Source organism: Sus scrofa, chromosome 10, assembly GCF_054392235.1.
Source record: "Sus scrofa isolate SSC_HxYL_T2T_F1_AM1 chromosome 10, Sscrofa_HxYL_maternal_Yorkshire_Landrace_v2.0, whole genome shotgun sequence".
In the NCBI taxonomy this organism is placed as follows: Eukaryota; Metazoa; Chordata; class Mammalia; order Artiodactyla; family Suidae; genus Sus; species Sus scrofa.
The window spans coordinates 90,071,552-90,092,923 of record NC_139392.1 but is presented as its reverse complement, the minus strand read 5'-3'; the positions used below and the strand labels follow the sequence as shown (position 1 = coordinate 90,092,923).

Genomic DNA, 21,372 nt, shown 5'->3' with positions numbered 1-21,372 from the left:
TTAAAACATTAAAAAAAAAAAACCCCAAAAAACCCAACCTCAACTCTCCTCTTTTGGAGAGTTTCTAAGGGCTGGAAAGTAGGTCCAGGGACCTGGATCCCCGGAGGGAGGGAGCTGTCGTCCTAGTTGGAGCCGCTCACTCAGTCCCGGGCTCCCGGGAGAGCCGGGCAGCTGGGGATGTACTCGGGAGTCGCTCCCTCTCGGCGGTCTCCCGGTGCTCCTGGCTCCGGAGGAGGCGTGCGCGTGTGCGCGTGACCTGGGGGCGCGGGCGCGGGGCCGGGCGGCTCGAGGGTAGGTGGTGCCACTTCGTAAACTCAGGTGCTAAGTACTCAGGACCTCATCCAGGTCTCTCCTTTCCTTTGCAGGTGACCCAGGAGAGACTCAGTCTCGGAACGGCCGAGGAGCCTCACGCGCAGAATCCCAGCCAGCCCTCGCCTCCTTTTGCACTTCGGGCCCCTTTTATCCTTTCCTACCTATTTTTTTGGAATTTCTTTTTTCTCCGTCTTCTTCTCTTTGCTAAACTACCCCTCAAAGATTTTTTTTTTTTTGAAATCTCATTTGCTCACCTTTCTTCCTAGCTTTCCCATTCCCCCACTGAAAACAAATCCTTGAACGACCCCTGCTCCTCCGACGGCAGGAGCACCTGCAGAGCCGCGGAGCCCCCCGGACCGCCCTCCCTCTCCGCGCGCGGGTTCCGGGCCCGGCGAGAGGGCGCGAGCGCAGCCTGGGCCATGGAGGTGACGGCGGACCAGCCGCGTTGGGTGAGCCACCACCACCCCGCGGTCCTCAACGGGCAGCACCCGGACACGCACCACCCGGGCCTCGGCCACTCCTACATGGACCCGGCGCAGTACCCCTTGCCCGAGGAGGTGGATGTACTTTTTAACATCGACGGTCAAGGCAACCACGTCCCGTCCTACTACGGAAACTCGGTGAGGGCCACCGTGCAGAGGTACCCTCCGACCCACCACGGTGAGTTCGCCCCGGGTGCGGGGACCCCCGCCCAGCTGTCCCCGCTCTCCCAGGTCGGGAAGGCAGGGAGGGACCAGGGGGTGGGGAGACAGAAGCAGCCAAAGCCCCCAAGCGCCGTTTCTGCATCATTAAAAAATTTGGGGCCCGGAAATGGGCGAGGAAGGCGTCTCGATCGTCGCGAGAGTGTGTTTTTCAAAACAGCCGCAGCAGGCGGCTCTCCGCGCCTGCAGTCCCCGGGGGCCTGGCGCTCACCTGGCGGGCGCCGCGCTGCAGCCCTCTCTCCCGGCGCGGCCGCAGGTTTGGGGGCCTCCGAGGTCCCAGGCGCAGGGAGCCGAGCCTCTGCCTCCGCCGGCCACCGCTCCCCGGGCCGAGCATCCGGCGCCGGCCAAACCTGGCTCGGGCTGGGTTCTTTGAGGGGCTTCGCTTCCCCAGTTACCCCGTAGCTCTCTCTCGGGGGCTTCTGCCGGCGCGCCTGGGTGTGCTGCTCCGGCACATTTCCAGAAAGGCCAGAGAGACGCACTTAGTCGCAACCCGGTGTCCTGACCTTCCTCCAAAGCCAGAGCATTTGGTTTCTAGGCAGCTTTTCCACCTTGTGGCTCTAAGGAAAAGAAGTCTGGTGCTTGACGGGGGTTGGGGGGAAAGACCACCGTCTTAAGTTTGTGACACTGGGGTTCCCTGGATTCCCGGTTGCAGAGAATTCCCTGCGTCTCTGCTTTTCCGCGGCCTCATTGCTGTGCTCCGGCAACTCTCGCCCAGCTGTCCTCGGGCCTACCCCAGCGCCCCTGGGCTCCCCCCAAAGATTTAGGATCCATTAGGGTTTCTTTCTAGGCAGGAGGGATTCTAGTTGCCTTTTCTTTTCTTTCTTTTTTCCCTTTCTCTTTCTCGGTGAGAAGTTTGCAGTTCTGGAGTGGTAAAGAGAAACCTGGCCCTATGTAGTTGGGAGACAAGGTTTCCAGCTCCAAGTGTGTTTCCCTAGAAGACATAGCAACGTTTCAGGTGGAGGAATTATGAGGGGCTCTCTGGCAGGTCTGCTCCAGTTCCCCTCCTTAGGTTCTCCGGGTTGGGGCCGATGACAGAGGCCCTCCGGCAGCAGGAGGTCTCCACCCTGCTGTCACCAGCTTTTAAACAATTGTTTCTGCAGATGGGGCGCTCTTTGCCCTTGTTCTGTGCACATCAGCAGTTAAGTGAAAATGCGGTAACTGCAGCCTTAATATTATTTACTACACCTACTTCCTGCATAATGTGAATCTTGACCCTTGGGGTTCAGAGAACTCCCCTTCCCCCTCGACTCCCCTCCCCTTCCTCTCTTAAGATTTTAGTTTCAGTATTGTTCTTAATGGTTAAATAGAATGTCAGATGCTGAGGCAGGTCCTGGATTAAAAGATCAATAAGTGCGTGCATTTGCACTTGCCGTTTAAACGTACCCTCTCAGAGCCTCTGGACCGGTCTGAGTTATGGCTGCCTTAAAACCCTGTGTTTCAAATGCAGGCTCAGATTCCTCTGGGTGTGAGCAAAGTAGACCCAGGCAGTGGAGTTTTGTGTCTCAGGGGCTCAGGTGAAAATTCACATATTGCGCTGGTGAAAATGCAACTGTGAGGGCCTACGGGCCTAGCTGACTTTTTTTTCAGTAGGATTTGGGAGGGTGGGAGAGGCAGACAAAGCTGCCACCCCAGGGTGCAGCCTTGGAAACCTTCTAAAACAGCCCGAGCAATCCATTTCCCTGCAAATCCCACTTCGGGCCTTGCCGATTATGAACTAGCCCTGAAGTTGGGTTACACGGAGGAACCCCAAATGGCCCTTGTCCTCTCCGCCATGTCCTCTTCTCCTGCAGGCACGGGGCTTGGTCAGCTGGGCGCTGCAGCTGGGTCTCTCCTGGGGTCCGCGTGTTTTCCTGCTTTTGAGCGGTGGCCGCGAGGCCAGCCTCACCCCTTCAGGCCTCATCTTTCACAGCGCATTCTCTTATCAGGCTGCCTGGGGTTAGGTCTGGGATGAGGGCCGCTGGGCCATTGAAGGAAACCAATAAATCAAGTCAGGTTCTAGAGAGACCTCAGGGGCTGGGATTTAGAAAGTGTATCTGGAGAGGCCGAGGAGGCCAGGGGCCTGACTCTGCTCCTTGGAGGCACCTCTTGGGTGTCAGACACAGGCTCTTCAAGCCCAGGATGTGATGGGAAGCCTGTGTGGGAGACAGGGGTGAAAAGTGCGGCCTGGTCCAGGGACTGCTGGGGCTGCCTGGGTGGGGGAGAGCCGGCCTGTCCGCCCAGCCCAGCCCAGGTCCCGGCTGTGTTGGGGTTGACCTGCCCCCAGGGGCTGGGGCTGATGGGATGATGCCCAGGTGTCTGGGGGCCTCTGGGGGCTGCTCTCACCTCCTGTCTCTCTCTTGTCCCTTCCTCTGCCCTGCGCAGGGAGTCAGGTGTGCCGTCCCCCTCTCCTGCACGGATCCCTGCCCTGGCTGGACGGCAGCAAAGCCCTGGGCAGCCACCACACCGCCTCGCCCTGGAACCTCAGCCCGTTCTCCAAGACGTCCATCCACCACGGCTCCCCGGGGCCCCTGTCGGTCTACCCCCCGGCCTCGTCCTCCTCCCTGTCGGCGGGTCACTCCAGCCCGCACCTCTTCACCTTCCCGCCCACCCCGCCGAAGGACGTCTCCCCGGACCCGTCCCTGTCCACCCCGGGCTCGGCCGGCTCGGGCCGCCAGGACGAGAAGGAATGCATCAAGTACCAGGTGCCGCTGCCCGACAGCATGAAGCTCGAGTCGGCGCACCCCCGCGGCAGCATGACCACCCTGGGAGGGGCGGCGGCGTCCGCCCACCACCCCATCACCACCTACCCGCCCTACGTCCCCGAATACAGCTCCGGACTCTTCCCGCCCAGCAGCCTGCTGGGGGGCTCCCCCACCGGCTTCGGATGCAAGTCGAGGCCCAAGGCGAGGTCCAGCACAGGTAGGAGCCTTCTCTCCCCCGGAGACCTTGCCCCTCGCCCCCCTCCCAGCTCCCAACTCCAGGGCGGGGACCAGAGCGCGCGGTCCGGCCCTGTCCCGGGAGCGGGGAGCAGGGTGGTGGTCCTTGGAGACTCGGTTTCTTCCCGTTCTTGCCTCTTCCAGTGTTGGGGCAAAGGGCCGGGAGGATCTGATGCAAACCACCCCACCCCACGAACGGGGGAGGGAAAAAGATAAACACAACACCCCCTCCTCCTGCCTGTCCTGCCAGGGAACTTCTGGGTGCTGCCAGTAACCTTCCGTCCGTTTCCAACCGACTGGAAGGCCCGGGGATGCATCTGTAGTGTTTAATGCAAAACCGAAACCTCTTGGCACCCAAACAAACACAGGTCCCTCCTGTGACCCCCGGCCTCTGCGTCCCCAGGGTTCCTCTCTGCTCAGCTCAGAAGGGGCCACCCAGTTGCCAGAGGACAGCCCCTGACACAGACGCGGCTAAATCGAGCGAGTGTATATTTTTCGCAGGGGGCGGGACCCAGGCAAAAGTAGCTCAGGGACCGGAATGCATGGGAAGGGGGCCCATCCATCGCGACTTCTGGGGGGGGGGGTCTGCCCCGGGCAGTAGTGCGAGAACAGTCCGAAGGCCCAGATACCAGGCAGGGGCAGAAGGCCTCTCAGGATGGATCCGAAGCCAGAGGGGTTTGGAAAGGCCGGAAAAGATCCCCCAGGTGTGTCTCTGCTTCCTCGCCCCTCCCTCTCTCAGAAAAGCGCTCCCCGTCTAACAGCGAGCTGCACGTTTGTTCTCCTGCTGTGGAGTCTGGCATTCAAAGGAAGGCAAAACCCACACAAAATATTTTTGCTTTAAAAAGCAAATAATCCATCACCAGTGTCTAACCGAGGCAGCTGAATCAGAGAGCTGGGGGTTCTCGGAGATGCGATTTCACTGTATCTTTTGAGATGGTTTCCTGAAGACTGGCTTGTCCCTTTGGGGGTGTGCGTTTCAGGGTGGGTGTCTGTCCTAGTTTATCCCAACTGTCATACCCCCGCCCCCCTCCCCTCCCCTCCCCTCCCTCTCACTCTTGCTCTCGATCCTGTATCTACACTAGTGGTAGAAATCACTTGTCTGTTCTAGATGAGACAATTTCTCTTGAAACAGAGCTTGCAAAACCCGGGTTTAGAAAACTTCCGAGGGAGGGTTCGGGCGCCCCAGTGACCATGAGATCAGTTTCCAGGGCTTTTTTTTTTTTTTTTTTTTTCCTGGGGTGACATTCACTCCAACTGCCTGGGCAGGACTGTCTCTATTTAGTTGATATGTTTTAGCTAATCCAATTATTTTCAGACTGCTGCACGCGACAGTTGCATTGTTTATCCCGAGCCAGGAACTTTAATAGAGTCCGGATGCGGTTAGGCTGACAGCAAAACTCAGACCTGCATGTTCAGTACATGAAAGTCGGCAGAGGGAGAGGGAGGTAGGCTAGCTGGTGGAGCCGACGATGAGAAGGCAAGAGGAAGGGAGGGCAGGGCCAGGACAGTGGCCTCGCAGCTGCTGCTGCTGCTGCTGCTGCTGCTGGGGAGCCCAGGGTCCTGGGGAAGCGGGGTACAGCTCCACGCCCCAAAGCTGGGGAGGGAGCCGGCAAAGCTTGAGGGCTGACGGCATGAAGAGTGAACCTATGCCTTTTGAGGTCGGGATGGGATTTTTTTTAAAAAATTCTCTTTTCTGGTAGGGCCAAGAGTTGGGGGAAGATCCTGGTATCTGAGGCCGGTGTGGTGGTTTGCGTAGGGGGAGGGGACAGAGTGACTTTTCCAAAAGCCTCCGGTCCTCTGCCCTCACCTCATTTCCGTGTCTGAATTCTCTCCCACTCCGTCCTGCACCCTTTCTGCCTTGGGGTTTGCCTGTCTTTGTTGGAACATTTGGGGGGGGGCGCTGGGGGCAGGGGCTGCAGCTCCCTAAACCCGAACAGGGGCATCTGTAACACCTCTTCTCTTTTCTATTCTTTTCTTTTCTCCTTCCTTCCTTCCTTCTTTTTTTTCTTTCTCTCTTTCCTTTTTGGTGGGGGGGAGAGGAGAGGAGCCGATTTCAATGTGCTTGTCGCTTCCTCCTTTTATTCCTTTTTCACAGCCACCCCCCCCCCCCCAAGAGCTGCACACCTGGGCGGCGAGGGAGCTTCGAGAGTGTGGAGCATGTAGGGGGAAGTTTCCAGACGGTGTAAAGAGGGTGGAAGTGATGGGAATTCCTGAGAAGGGGATTCTCTTTGGTTTTCGTGGTTTTTTCTTTTCTTTTTTTCTTTTTTTTTTTTCTTCTGTTACCCTCTTCTTGGCAGTCGCCTGAAGGAGGAGCCCAGAGAAGAGCGTGGTCGAATTTTGGAGAAACGGTTGAAACTGTGGTTTAGAAGAGCACCTACTGCTAAACTTTTAACGCCCGGGCTGTTGGTGCTGGGATCTATCTTTGCAAACAAGAGACAAAGCTTTTTTTTTTTTTTTTTTTGCTGAGGGCCATTTCTTAGCTCCCCCCCCACACCTGGGGGGGGCATCTGGCACCACCTTTTTTCTTTGCACCTCCCCCAGGCTCCCTTACCCCCTCCGTCCAGCCCAGTTGGAGGACTTCAGTCAGGGGCCAAGGGGTGTTTGAAAATGGCTGTTGAATGTGAAGAGGCCTCCCAGCTCTGTGGTTGTCACCTAAGAGCGAGGTGTCTGAGCAGCTCGCACCAGGCGGTGAGCGAGGAGAAAGAGGGCAGGGAGACAGTCAGGGCCTCCCTTAGGAAAACTGGTTGTTTGCTGAAGTCACAGACTGGAGGTAACAAGGAGAGAAAAAAAAAGAAAAAAAAAAAAATAAGAAGAAAAAGCCACGCCAGGCAATCGCGAACTTGTGGAGTGAATCAAGACAGAAAATTGCTCTAGTGTGCAGAGCCTCGCTGAAGAGACAGCCCTTGCTGGCTTTCAAGGTCCCTCTGAAAAGGAAGCTGTCATCTCTCCACTGCCTGACTAATCAGGTCGGGCTGGGAGGTGCCCCAGCCCAGGTGCCCAGGAGGGGCTCTGCAGGCTGAGCTGCTGGGCTGGAGGGGGCTTGGGACCCGAGAACCTCCCCCCCCCAAAAAAAAGGTCTGGGACAAAGTGGCTGCAAGCCTGCAGCTCTGTCTTGGCAGGATGGGAAGTGGGCCTGACACCTCCACCAGGCCAGGCCAGTGTCAGTGTCCCCAGAAGAGGCTGACCCAGAGCCCACTGGGGGCACAAGACTTGCAGGGCCTGCCTGCCTGCCAGCTATGCCTGTGGCCGCACTTCCTGGCCGAGTGCCCTTTCCCGCGTCCTCCACGCCTCCCCCACCTCCAGCGGCTACATCCCCCGAAGGCTTTTGACCCCATAGGAAAGGTATCTGGATATGATTCAGCCCAGAGCCTGCTAAGAGCTGTTGGGTGCCTAGCAATGGCCTGTTTTTTTTTTTTTTTTTTGAGATGATCTGGAGGGGTTCTTGGAAGGTTCTCTGTAGACCCTGGGGTTAAGGACCTTTTTGAAATTTGGAGCCAGATGCTAAAATCTCTTAACTCCTTAAGATTTTTTTTTGGAAAACAAAGTGGACCAGAACTACTCAGCAGGTCTCCAGCATCCGCCTTTGCTTCCAGAGGTCCTTTCCTCCCCCAGAGCCTGTCCCTGGAGCAAAGCACAGCCTCAGGGGTGTTGATTGACTCCCCTCTGCCCCCCCCCCCCCCCCCGCCCCCGTGCTGGGTCTGGGGGTTTCCTCAACCTGAGCTCGTCCTGGGCCCCAGGCTGGCCTTGCCCTCTTGCCCTCTTCCTAGGGAGTCAGGGCCCAAACCTCGGGCCTGTGGGTTCTCCCCCCAGACCTGGTCTTCATGGGAGTTTGGGGTTAGCTGATTAATCTCCTAAAACAATGCTTAGGGGTGCATCTTTCTCCCCTACCAAACCCCTCAACCCCCCTGCCAAAGACCCTTTCCAACTCCTCTTTTTGGGGGGGACCAGCTTGAGTAAAGTCACTGGCTCCTGCAGGGTAGGGCCTCCTCCTGGGTCCCTCTCTGTTGGCAGTGACGCTGGTGCGTCTGGTGAGTCCTCGGTGGGGGAACGGGGCCCCGAGAGCAGGCAGGTTCTCCCAGAAAACGTTCTCCTCTTCCTCCTGGCAGAAGTTGAGCAAACCGCCTGCGTCCTAGAATGGTGTCTTTTTTTTTTTTTCTGTTTTATTTTGTAAACCTTTCCTCATTTTTTCTTATTTTTTAATTTTTAACATTACAGTGGATTTACCGTGTCCTGTCAACGTCTGCTGTACAGCCAAGTGGCCCAGTCCTACATATATATACATTCTTTTTCTCATATTATCTTCTATCACGTCCTCTCACAAGTGGTTGGCTGCAGTCCTCTGTGCTGTACAGCAGGACCTCATTGCTTAGTTTGCATCTACTAACCCCAAAACCCCAGGCCCCCTTGGCAGCCACAGGTCTGTTCTCTAGGTCCCTGAGTTTGTTGCCCTTCTGTACAAATGAACTGAAAATGGTATCTTGAGTGTTTCTCTCCAGGAGTTTTCCCCTCCAGGGGTGGGTCTAGGTCTCCGGCCCCCCTGGGGTGAAAGGTGAAAAACCTGGCCCGGCAGGTTTCTTTCTTTTTTAAATTTTATCTTGTTTGTTTATTTGGAAAAATGAGCAACTGCAGGCCTGCCGCTTAAGGAGCTGTCCCCAGGGCCTCCCCTCCCCCCAAACTGGCCGTCCCCGTCCCTGTCCCAGTCCCCCGATCTGCTCCTCGCTCGGGCCCCTTCCAGCCCTCCTTCCCCCTGTGTGGCCCTCCCTCTCCATCGTCAGCGCCCCAGCAGCGAGATCGGGCTCTCCCCCCACCTCCTCCCACCTGGGGGCTCAGTGGCCGGCCAACTGCAGAACCCGCTGGCCTTTTCCAGAAAAAGACGATGGCTGGCGGGATGGGTGGGCCCTGCTGGGTCCTCGTCCCTGACTTGCCAGCCGGGGGCATTTGTGGTTTTATTGGCAGAAGAATCTAGAGCCCTCGCTGCTAAAATCAATGGGCCGATTGATGAATCCGTTCATCTCTTTATTTATCTCTTTCTCTATCTCGCCATCGATGAATCTTTCCTTTGGCCCCGTCCTAAGCGTCATTACTTAATCAATCCGTATAGACAGCCGCAGTCGTGATAATGGATCATCTTTGTTTCCCTCCGTGGGAAATGCCTGGAATGTTTTGCTTCTGCCACCCCGTCCAGGGCTCAGCAGAGTCTCAGGGAGCTCTTTCAGGTTGAAATGCTTCTTCCTCTTGGGCTGGGCCGGCTCTTCCGCATCGAGAAGCGGGCAGGTCCAGGGCAGGGGTCTGCTGCTGCCTAGTCTTGTGCCACGTCTTGGGGGTGTGTGTGTGTGTGTGTGTGTGTGTGTGCGCACGTACATACCTGCGCTCACGGGGTGGGGGGGGATGGTTAGGCCTTGAAAGGGCCACACGGTAACTCTTTGCAAATGGGAAGCCCCCTTCATGGGAGGTGCAGGTGGGAGTGTTCCCCGAAAGAGAGAAAGGAGAAAACTGCCCCCCCTCTCCCCCCGGACCTCTCATCCCCGAATCCTGCCGGCAGCTTGTCTGTGTTTTCCTTCCGTAAGTGACTTATGTGTGATCTTGTTTCTAGAAGGCAGGGAGTGCGTCAACTGCGGGGCGACGTCCACCCCACTGTGGCGCCGAGATGGTACCGGTCACTACCTGTGCAACGCCTGCGGGCTCTACCACAAAATGAACGGACAGAATCGACCCCTTATTAAGCCCAAGCGAAGGCTGGTGAGTTGTCCTGGCGAAGCGGCTCGCCCCCTGTCCCTTTGGGGTCTTTGATTTCCTCTCTTCAGGAAGGAGAACCTTGTGCAGGAAATTGGCAGGACAGCTCAGAATTGTGTCAGCTTGTTTGGGATAGAGTTTTGTCCCTTTGTTTTCTTTCTTTCTTTCTTTTTTTTTTTTTCAAATTAGATGTTCAGAAAATCTCTCTCTCTCCCCCTCTATCTCTATTCCCCCCCCTGCCCCTGCCCCATGGTTCTAAGTCACTTATCGCATTTTTAAGGATGCTGACTTCTGGCTGATCCAATCTTAAATGTATTTGCTAAGAGAAGGGTTGCTTGAACACCCCTTCAAGGGACCAGGATGACTGATTTAAGATGCATGGATAATCGCGGTTTCACAGGGAAATTTAGTACGGGGATGGAGTGGCTCAGGTGCCATCCAAACTTGTCCCCGAAATTGCAGAAGTGGCTCCTAGGAAGTGGGGAGTCTCTGGGCTGCCTGAGTGCCAAGGCTTCCAGATGGATGGTGCTAATTAACTGCATTTCCCAAGCCGCAGCCGTGGGATTGAGTGGAGTTTTTCTTCTTTCTTGGCCCGAGGAATTGAGGAATTGCCACGACCACTCCTGTAGGGAAAACTGTGATTCGTGTCCGGTGTCTTGGTCTCTTCTCGCGTCTGGTCTTATTTTCCCTTTGAACTCCTGCCGGTAGGGTGACCGTTTCCTTTCCTGTTTTGTTTTGTTTTTTTTTTTCTTCTTAAACCTCTTGATCCCTAGGAATACTTGCGAAAACCTGGCACGGGGCAAGCCTTTATAAAGAAAAAAAGGGATCAGGAGAGGGCCCTTTGCACACTTGTCTTTGGGGGCTCAGACCAGATTGAATAGCCAGGGTGGACCAATAAAAGCAGGCCGGGCAAATGATTATGGCAACCCCAGCCAGGAGATCAAAACGCTTTTTGTGGTGATGGCATTCGCGGGGGGCGGGGGCGGGGGCTGGGTGGGGAGTTTCCCCCCCTCAGATTCATGGGGGAGGTAGCAGCCACCACGTTCTATGGTGGACCCCCCCCAACCCCACCCCCGCCAAATCCTCTGTATCCTTTGAAAAGAATTATTTGTCCTCCCCAGGAGATTTTGTGCATAACACTTTGACATCCTCTTCAGAGAAAGGAAAATCTTTCTAGGGATGGCAGTGGCCATGTGACTTTAATTTTTGGCCACCCTAGGTCTCTCGGCGTCACTCTCTCTGAGCTCTTTGGCCCTTTCTCCAGCGCTCTTAACCTTCCCCTGAATTTTCTCTTTCCTACCTGTTTTTTTTTTTTTTTTCTTCCTTTCTCTCATCTGCAATGCTAACTTCCTAGGAAAAAGCTGCCGGATATCTGAGCTCTGGAGATAACTCATAAACAACAACTCAGCTTCCCCAACCTAAACATCAAGATGTTTGAACGTATCAGAACAAGACGTGTCTAAAAAAAAAAAAGAAAGAAATGGCTGGAGGTGTTAGCACAGAATGAATGTGATCACACCACAAAAGAATGTTCTGAATCACTTAAAACCTGGCCTGGGGAGGGGGGGGGGAGAAAGAAAAGAAAAGGAAAAAAAAAAAGAAAAGAAAACTAATAACAAAAACTTTCTTTTTAAAATAAGTCAATGGGACCAGTAAAACTGGGTTTGCTCTTTTTTTTTTTTTTTTTTTTAAAGGTAGAAGTAAAGAAGGAAAAAAAAAAAAAAACAACGCCAACAGTAAAGTCTCGGCCTCAACCCCCAGAGCTGTCTGGTTGATGAGCGGGAGTGTGTTTGACATTTTCTTGGGGTTTCTTCTGTCTGGGTAGATGGCAAAGGGGGGCTGGACTTGCATTTTCTATAATTTGGTCTTCATTCACCTTTCGTAAGAAATCTCTGGAACTCTGAGTAATAGTTGCTTTTAATTCTAGAGCTCATTGGCTGTCATTGGTGAAGCTGCTTTTTCTTTCTTACTCATCTCTTTGGGTGGTTTTATATTTTTCCAGAGAATCGCTGGAGGCTCATTGAGATATAGATATATAAATATACATATATAAATATAAATATATATAGAAAGATAGATAGATATTTGAGCCCTTAGATGGAACTTTCTTTTCCTTCTTGCCTATATTTCCTGTCTCCCCAGCTCTGTTTCTGTCGTTTGCCATCTTGCTCTGTTTCTATCGTCTGCTATATTTGCCAAAGGCCACCCTGCCCCTCCCGTAGCTGGCGCTTCGGCTCGGTGCACATCTAACTCCCGCAGCAAATAGGAGAAGGGAGAACCCGTGGTATTTTTCCCCCAGTGTTGCAAGATTTTCATGCGTCTCCCAGACTAGCATGCCTTATTAATATACGTTGTCTCTGCTGGTCAACCAGCCAGTGTGGCTCTTAGAGGTTCTGTATAAATTCCCATGAAGTCTAAGCGTGCTGGGATTCACGTTGTGTGGTCCATACACTGCAGAGGGCCGGACCACGGGCCTTGTTATTCGGAGCCCTTACCTTACCTGTTGGCATTCTGTGTTTGTATGACTCCTCCCCACTTGCTGGGCTGGGAAGTCCGGTGCCTGAGTAGCTATTAGTCTGCAATATCTGAGTGTTTCTTTTAAAGGGAGAAAAACAGTCCAGGATGATAACGATAATCCCACGATAATGTGATTGTCAAAATTTCTACGCGCTGATTTTATAGATCATTTTCTTCCCAGGGTACCCAAGGGCAATGGTTAAGTCTTAAATGCTCACAGGTCTTCAGGGCAGGTGGACAGAGGCATATGGGGTGAGAGGCAGCACTCTTGGGCTGCCGTGCATATTTTCCAAATGGACAACTCAAAAGTAGAACTTTCTCAGTGATGATGGATAAGGGCGGTTTTGCATTTTTGGTTCCTCGGTACCCAGAAAATAAAGAATGACTTAACAAGAAAAACAAAACAAACAAAACAAACCCCCCATAGCTCTGCTACTTAAGCCTGTCCGAAGGGGGAACATCTTCGTGGAACAATGTAGTAGCTTTGAAAGGAAAGGAACTGGCCTGGTTCATTCAGACTTGCCACTGGGTTTTCCATACCTGGCTGCTTTGGGTGTTTGGCCCAAGTTCTTATTGGATAAAATGCTAATGGAAAAGCACGGCCTGACCCCTGGAGTTTTTGCTCCACGCTTTCATAACCACGCCAGCATTTTCTTGATCACAGATAAGGACCCACCGAATCCTTTCCCCTTCTCTTGCCTTTGATAATATTTTTGAGCCCAGGGACAGGAATGATTGTGCAGTTGAAATTTTCTTTCTATGTTGGGGGGCAGGGAGGAGCTGAAGGAGCGTGTGACCCAGCTTCATTTTCTATCAAAAGTTGGCCAGCTTAAGTTTTTTGGTTTTTCCTCTTCAACACACGCACATAAGGACTCGTCTCCTGCACAATTAAGCATGTCAACAAGCGAAAGAGAAATCTTCCTTTTAAAGGAAGTGTAGGCAGCGACACAATCCAATAATGACAATTCAGCTTGGGGCTGACATGTAACCGGCAACCATTCTGCTCTGGGAACAGGAGAGGGGGCACCACCTCCTTTCGAGAAGGTGAGAGGAGACAGTGTTCCTGGTGGGTTTTGCAAAGTCCCTTGCTCGTCTCGGTTGGGTTTGTTAACCGAAGACCCTCCGGAGAAGAGAAAGACGGCTGTCACCATGAGTGACCTCATCTGGGCGCAAGGGGGGTGCACACTGAGGACCGATCTGCCGCAGATGTTTCTGGGGTCTCGCTCGCTTACGATGTCTGGCTGGGGCTTCGTATGTGGCCCGTCCCGCGAGGGTCACCCGCAGGTGCCGATCGGCTCTTGCCCTCTTAGCATCCCGCAGCCCTCCTCCAGCCCTCCTTTATCTGGGATCCAGAAAGGGCTGCTCGCGCTTGCCTTCCTTCTTCCTTGGCGGCCAGTCTGTTGGGACGGCCAGGCCCGTCCTTGAGAATTGATGTTCTTGGCAGTTGCTCTTGAAAGAGGCCTTCTGCGGGCCTGGTGAAGGGAACCACCGAGAGCCTGGTCCCTGGACGAGGCTGGTCAAGTCAAAATCACTGCCCATAAAAGTGAACCATCTGGCACATTTTGTTGGGGGGCGGTGAGAAGCGGGGGGTCGTTAGGTCGGAGCGGTGGTGCCAGCTTTCTGATCCTCCCGAATTATTCCCTGGGGGCCTCAGGCTCTATTTGGACCACCGGACCGCAGTCCGATCCGCTCCTATGCTGGTGGATCGGCGGCATTTTACTTCTTGATGCAGCTTTTGGGGCTCTTTATGACTTTCATGTGGGCCACTTGCTAGTTTTGATTTCAATGATAATTTCTTTTTTTAAGTTCGTAGTTCGGCAAACCCACTTACCATTTGTTTTGATTTTACCCTCTGCTCTCTCCCCACTCCCCAGTCGGCAGCGCGAAGGGCAGGTACGTCCTGTGCAAACTGTCAAACCACAACGACGACTCTCTGGAGAAGAAATGCCAACGGGGACCCCGTCTGCAATGCCTGTGGGCTCTACTACAAGCTGCACAATGTAAGTGTCCCCTCGGACCCGCCCCAGTGGCACCCTTCCCGTCCCCTTCTCCGATGGAATCGCCCCCCATCAGGGCTTAGAAAAGGTCCCCGCAGTGGACCCAGGGCCGAAAGTACTTGGGACTGTGTAGCCTGGCTGCGATGGAGGGGTTTAAAACAGGACCGCCCAGCCCTTCGTGTGTCCTGGAAGCAATACAGCTGGCAGCCTGGTTTGGGTTTTTAAGGAGAAAAAAAAAAAAAAAAATCTTTGCCCTGGAAAAGCAAAAAAAGTCAACAGTCATATTCTGATGTGTCCTGCTGTTTAAAAAAATTTTTTTTTTTTTGCAAACAAACAAACAAAGAGACAAAAAGACAGCGAGCCAGAGAGTGAAAGAGAAAGGTTAATGGGGCTGTGACGCGTACCACAGGAGTTCAGGGCTGGTTCAGTGACTGAAGGGGAGAGAGGCTTGGCTTAACCTGTGCTGTGAAGTTTAAGCGGATTCTCTGTGTGAAAGACACGAGCTGAAATGTCTGAAAGATGCCATCTCCTGACTGTGTCCTCAGCGGGAGAACTCCTGCAAAGCAAACGATGGAGGGTATCCTGATTGGCGGGGGGTGGGTGGGGGGGCGGAGAACATTTTTCTCCTTCTGGAACACCTTAGCAGAATGATAATAGCCATGGGGCTTTGCTTCTGGCCTCTTTTTAATCTTGCAGTCTGGGGTCCTTCCATTTTGCCACATCTTCTTCACCTTTAAAAAGTGTTCCGCGTATGTTTATTTATTTGTTTCCCCCGCAACAACTCTGACTGACAGGCCGTGACCCTAAGGAGGCCTGAAGTTTACATTCATCCCAGAGAAAGACTTTTTCTGTCTCTGTCTGTCTGTCTCTGTGTCTCTCACATGTTTTCTCTGGCTCTGTCTGATTCTCCTCAAAGTCTCTTGGCGGGTCTGGCTGTGGCCAAGTTTCTGGCGGGGACCTGGGAAAAGGCAGAGGTCTTTGCTCACGGCCAGCAGCACCTGTTACCTGGGAACACCTGGGCGCTGGGGAGGCAGCTTTTCTGGCCAGATTTTTTGAGTCGTGGGAGAATTTCCCAAGGTGACTCCCAAAACCTAGTCCTTTTTTTTTTTGCCTCTTGGGATGGATGCATTGATTCTGGCCACCCTGGAAGACTCACCTCCCTTCCCGAGGGGCTACCCCCTCTCGACACAGTCCCCGAGGGCCCCCAGCACCGATGGAACCAGGGTCCCCGCCACCGTCCATAGCTCCTCCCTCAGATCCCCCGACTGTGGTCTGTACCCGTTTCTCAGCAGGGAAACCCCAGGCCTGTTTTCACGTTGGGGAATTTCCTTGCTCATGGCCGTGGAGAGAGGTGGATTTGTGATTGAAACCTGGCAGATCTGGGGCCCTCGGGTTGATGAGCTACCCCGTGGTGGGCCCAGCCTACAGGATGATTTGGGGGCTTGTAATGCATGGCTGTCAAAGAACTTTCAGGTCACCCGATTACACTTGAGCCTCAAAGAGTCCCAAAGGGCAGAGACTATTCTGATTTCTGTTTGGCTTGAAGAAATTATGACTCAGAAGCAAGGCACATGGCTGATAAAGTAGAGGGGCCAGGACGGTTTTCCAAATAGCAAAAGGCTCTCCAAGGTGGTCTGGTAGCCTTAGGACTTGGGGACCAGTGGAGAGAGACACCTGCTCACTTTCAGGTAGACCAAGCATCTGCTTCACCTCATGGATTGCATGTGTGTGTGTACCTATTTCTTTCCCATTTTCCTGGAAGGATAGGAATCCTGAGAAACGAACCAGCTATAAATTTCTTTGACTACTCAGCTACGGGGAGATATGATCTCAATTGTGTCTGATCTAAAAAAAAAAAATACATCTATGTGGAAGAATATGAATTTTCTCATCAAATCAAAGTCAGGGAAACTTCTCCACTGCTCACCTCCCACCCTGCTCTTAATTAGACTTCACGGCGGGGCCCCAGGGGGGCTGGGAGATTGAAACTTACTCATCCACGAGAGTGGGTTTTCTGCCTTCCTTGGTTTAGTAAGAATTCACCGGAGGAGGCAACGTATTGTGTGTTTAACAATAAGAGATAACAATCTATTAACATTCTCATCTTGTGTTCTGTTCTGCCCATCAGGACACCTGCGTGTGCGTGCCCTAAGTTAGTTCCTGCCTTCTTATCTAGGTGTGCAGATAACTACCTATCTCAGTATCAGTGTTGGGACTAGTTATCTGGGTTTGTGTGGCTATCAGTGTAACTAGATATTATATTTCGATATCTGGCTGTGTATATCTAGAGAGCAGCGTACAGAGCGGGTGTCTAGACACGATCTTGGGGGAGATTTGATGTGACAGTAGATTCCTATCAGCTCTGTCGGCTGCATCTTTATCTTGATTATAACTTTGAGGAAGGCACCCTGAGATGTTCTTGGGGCAACGACCTTTGAGCTTCTCTGCCGTCACTCACGGGGCCTTCCTGCATGGGGAGAGCAGGTGTCCGCCCCACGGAGCTGTTCTGTACCCTTCCCCAGGTGACCTCTCCCAGCTCAGCCCCAGGAAGCTGTGGGTTTTGCTGCTCTCGGAAGCATGGTCAGCAGCCTAGCCCTCTCGGCCACTGGCTTCTCTTGTCCTTTAACCTCCGTTTCTAGCTTTTTTTTTTTCCTTCCTGCTTTTTAGGGCTGCACCTGCTGCATATGGAAATTCCCAGGTTAGGGGTCGAATCGGAGCCACAGCCACAGCAACATGAGAACCGAGCCGTGTCTGCCACCTACACCGCAGCTCATGGCAACGCTGGATCCTTAACCCACTGAGCAAGGCCAGGGATCAAACCCACATCCTCATGGATCCTAATGGGGTTCGTTAACTCCCGCTTCTAGCTCTTGAAGCAAACCGGCAGACGCTGGAGCCATGGAAGCTTGTCTTTCTCTGCCCTCGAGGCCCTGGAGAAAGAAGTTGTTTATCCCCCGAGGAGTCAGACTGACCGAGGCGCTGACCTCCCCTCCTCGAGTCGCTTTGCCCATTTTCCCCCAAACACGGCCAGATGTGCCGCTGGTCTGCTCTGCGGGGCCACTGGCCTCGATGGCGGTCAGTCTGATCGGACTCCTTGTGGGCGGTGATCTCGGTGGCTCTGCCAAGCCCTCGATTCTGCCCCCCACCCCATGTACATTCAAAACAAAACACGGGGGCTTATCGGGAAGAGGGACAGTTTGCTGTCCTCGCGATCTTGAGAGTGGGCCTTTACCCCGGTCCCACATTGACTCTGGTTCACGTCTGCTCTTTGGCTTTAGAAGGAGAGGGCCTCTTTTTTTTTTTTTTTTTTCCTTAGTGTTGAAGACAGTTTTTTAAAAAATTAGAGTATAGTTGATTTGCAGTGTTGCATGCATTTCTGCTGTACAGCAAAGGGACCCAGTCATATAGACATTTCCTTTCTTAGAGTGTCTTCCATCGTGGTCTCTCCCAAGACTGGAGACAGCAGGACCCCAAAGCGCATCCATTCTCCATGGAGTAGTGTGCATCTACGAACCCCAAACTCGCCGCCCATCCCACTCCTTCCCCCTCCCCCCGGGCCACCAGGAGGCTGTTCTCTGTGTCTGCGTCTGTTGAGGAGGAGAATGCTTTCAGGCTGGCACAGCACTTTGCCCCTCCGGAGTGGATATTCAGTCCTGTGGCTTGGTTGTTTCGCTGGTTGTCTAGATGGGGGTGGATAGTCAGGACCAGGTAGAAATGGAAACTTTCTGTTTTTCCATTAGTCTATACATTTATTCATGCAACACTTATTTTGCAGTCTCTCTTGTGCTAGACAGAGTGCTCCCGTCTTGCATTTGTGCATAGAGATACATAGATTCCACCAGGATCAGAAATGCCAGCTTTCCATCACTGACATGACATGAGCAAGAGATTATCTTTTAGAAAGATGCAGAGTGTTTAAAATACGACCCCAGAACATACAGATTTCAGGGGAAGATTTTACAGCATCTCCTGTTTTGAAAAGACCAGTAAAAGAGAGGCAACCAAAAATTACATTGCAGAGGCAGGCAGCCCTGGCTTCTCGAGGCAGGTGGACTGAAACACTTAAGAGCCATTGCCTGGCAGTGCTTTCTAGGTCCTAACACAGATTTCCAACCAGCAGATGAGATATTTCTCCCCCCCCTTGAAAATTCCTCCCATTGCCTCTGTTTTCATGACATCGTCTAAGGTAATTCTAATGGAAGAAGACAAGTGGTTATATTCTAGTTACCAGAGAAATACGACCCTCTTCGGCGGGTCTTTAGAGTATGGTCCTTGGGGATGGGACGTTCCCAGAGAAGAACTTTCCCCCTAAACGACTGGTGTGGAGGAAGCAGAAGGAACCCCCCCTTCCTGGAACACCTTACGTGGTCCCTGGCTTTCTGAAACTGATAGAGGCTGACAGTCAGCACCCCACCGCAGCCCTCGCCAGCAGGACTCTGGGTCTCAGGGAGGGAGGGCAGAAAGAGGGGAGGAAGGGGCCCCCCTGAAAGCAGATCCCTGATCTGGGGCAGCCAGGGGAGCCCGGGCCGGGGTGTGAAAGCCGGCAGACATTTCCGAGGCAGCCAAAAAAAAAAAAAGTAAAAAAAAAAAAAAAATTGATCTTTGTTTAGATTAACAGACCCCTGACCATGAAGAAGGAAGGCATCCAGACCAGAAACCGAAAAATGTCTAGCAAATCCAAAAAGTGCAAAAAGGTGCACGACACGCTGGAGGACTTCCCCAAGAGCAGCTCGTTCAACCCCGCCGCCCTCTCCAGACACATGTCCTCTCTCAGCCACATCTCCCCCTTCAGCCACTCCAGCCACATGCTGACCACGCCCACGCCCATGCACCCGCCGTCCAGCCTCTCCTTCGGACCCCACCACCCTTCCAGTATGGTCACCGCCATGGGCTAGAGTCCCAGCTCGAAGCTCAAACGATCTGCCGCCAGATTTCCCTCCAGCCCCTTCTACGTGCATTTTCGCAGGAGCAGTTATCACGAAGCTGAAACCCCATGGATATAGGCTTTTGAAGGCAGAAAGCGAAGCGACGTTGCCACTTGGACGGAGGAGCCCGTGCGGTGTCTGTGTCCTGCATCCCTGAATTTGGACCCCATTTGTGAATAAGCCATTCAGACTCATCTTCCCTAAGGAACAGGGTCTCTCTAGTGCTGTGAAAAAAAAAAAAATAATCGCGGAACTTTGCATATAACTTATATTGTAAGAAGGACTGCACATTGGAAGAAGAAGACTTTACTGCATCCGGGTAGCTGTCAGAAAGGCATGAAGGATGCCGAGAGTTTTAAGGACGGTGGGGAAACTCGAGGGTGGACATGAAGAAGAATCCAGTCTGAGATCCAAACGGACAAACTGCCAGATTTGCTTCCTTTTGCTGGTCACAGTTGTTTGATGCATTAAGACGGGGGAAAAAAAAAAGGAAAAAAAGAAAAAAAGAAAAAAGAAAAAAGTCGTAGGCAAATCATTCGTTCCCAGCTGCGGGGGCCTCTGCGTAGGAAATTGGGTCCCTCGGGGTGAGGCGTGAGCATCCCCAGGTTGTCACAGAGGGACCCAGTGGACTTTCCCAGGTCCCCCTGCTCTGTGAACAAGTCCTTGTAATTGTTGTTTGTATGTATAATTCAAAGCACCAAAATAAGAAAAGATGTAGATTTATTTCATCCTATTATACAGACTGAATTGTTGTACAAATTTATTTACTGCTAGTGTTAAGAACTGCTTTTTTTTTTTTTTTTTTTTTTTTGGTTTTTGTTTGACTCTTTTTCCTTCTCTCTCAGTTTTTTGGTTGAATAAACTAGATGACATTGACTCGACCTAAGCTGGTTGTGCTCCAGAAGGCTGATTTTTCCATTTTGTTTTCCGATGATATTTATTAAATAGCTTCTAAGGGTACCATGGCACCTGTCCTTTGACGCCATCCCCCCTTCCCGCAGCCTCTGCTACGAGGGTAGCAGCGTCGTGTGTGCTCCCCGCGTGCATGTCAGCGGCCCAGGCCCCACAGCCCCGGGCCTGGGAGCAGCCTGGCTGAATGTTAGCACCTGTTGTGTTCCGTGCTAGTGATCGCTGCCTTTCCCGCCGTCTGTTGGCGTAATAATAGAAAAAGAAGTCATAAAGTGAAAATAGTTCACAAACAACCACGTCGCATCGTTATCAAGAGCGGCGGCCAAGCTCTTCTAGAATCTGGGAGCTCCAGCTAATTGATGCACGAGGAGTGGAAAGAAAACTAACGAAGCCCAAGCGGGTTCTGTGACCCACTAGGACGTAGTGCAAACCCCGAGTAGTCGACGGGGCTTTGTTTGGGAAACTGGGCATCTTTGGAGCGCGATGCAGCCCGGAGGAAGGGATGCCGGGATGCTGGGATCCGGGGGCGGCTGTAACCGCTTTGCGCCCCCCCCCCCCGTGAGCCCCGCGCCCTCCTCCTGGGGTCCCCTCGAGGAGAAACAGGAGGATTTCTCGGGGAGATCCTGCGGCTGAGGGCTTCCTCCTGGTTCTGTGTGAGATGGAAGGGGGCTGGGCTGCCTCTTTTGCTGATCTTCTGTCGAATGGAATACCACCACAGCGAAGGCTTTCTTGGAATGTTTGCGCAACATGAAATAATCGTTTTGTAACTTATGCTGTATAGTTTCCTTTGACTCTGTTGACAGAATGTGTAACGCTGGCACACATTTGAAAAAAAAAAAAAATCTCTGTTAATCGCCTCTTCTTAGCACCTATTTCAAACCTAAAGCTCAATGTTGAAATAAAGAAGTAGAGAATTACTGAGATGCACATGGAGATGTGACTGGCTCCTAATTCGGACGTGGTTCCCAGTTACTCGTGAGGTACCCAGGGTCGTGGGCGCGGGCTGTCTTCAGCTTGGGAGGTGTCCCTGTGCAGTCGCAGTGTTTCGGGCTTTGCCACTTTCCGCCCCCCCCCACAAACAGATTCGAGTTAATGCCCTTTCACCTTAAGAACAGGGAGTTCACATTCTTGACATTCTCGGGGTGGGAGAAGGGCAGGGTGGGGGTGGGGGGCACACGCAGAAACGTCCCGAACTCAGGGCTCCAGCTGCCTTTTGTGTTCGGTGCTCTGGCCATCGTGGCATCTTTGCTCCTACTCCTTCTCCAGACGAATGTCGTTTTATCATTCTGTACGTGGACTTAACATGCTCAGATGTTTCTAGAAGGTGATGCAAACGATTTAAAAATAATATATAACCATGAGC

The 21,372-nt window shown here is 52.8% G+C and overlaps 1 protein-coding gene across 14 annotated transcripts in view; it reads left to right on the top strand.

Moving 5' to 3' along the window:
• Positions 1–20,936, top strand: part of GATA3 (GATA binding protein 3) — a 30,336-nt gene extending 9,400 nt beyond the window's left edge. For 5 of the 14 annotated variants that reach the window (XM_084978951.1, XM_084978952.1, XM_084978954.1 and 2 more), the window contains 5 exons: positions 366–972; positions 3,375–3,911; positions 9,525–9,667; positions 14,053–14,178; positions 18,786–20,936. In XM_084978951.1, the coding sequence (XP_084835077.1) occupies positions 732–972; positions 3,375–3,911; positions 9,525–9,667; positions 14,053–14,178; positions 18,786–19,070 (1,332 nt within the window). In that variant the 5' untranslated portion in view covers positions 366–731 and the 3' untranslated portion in view covers positions 19,071–20,936. 14 annotated transcript variants of the gene reach the window in all.
• Positions 20,937–21,372: the final 436 nt, after the last annotated feature.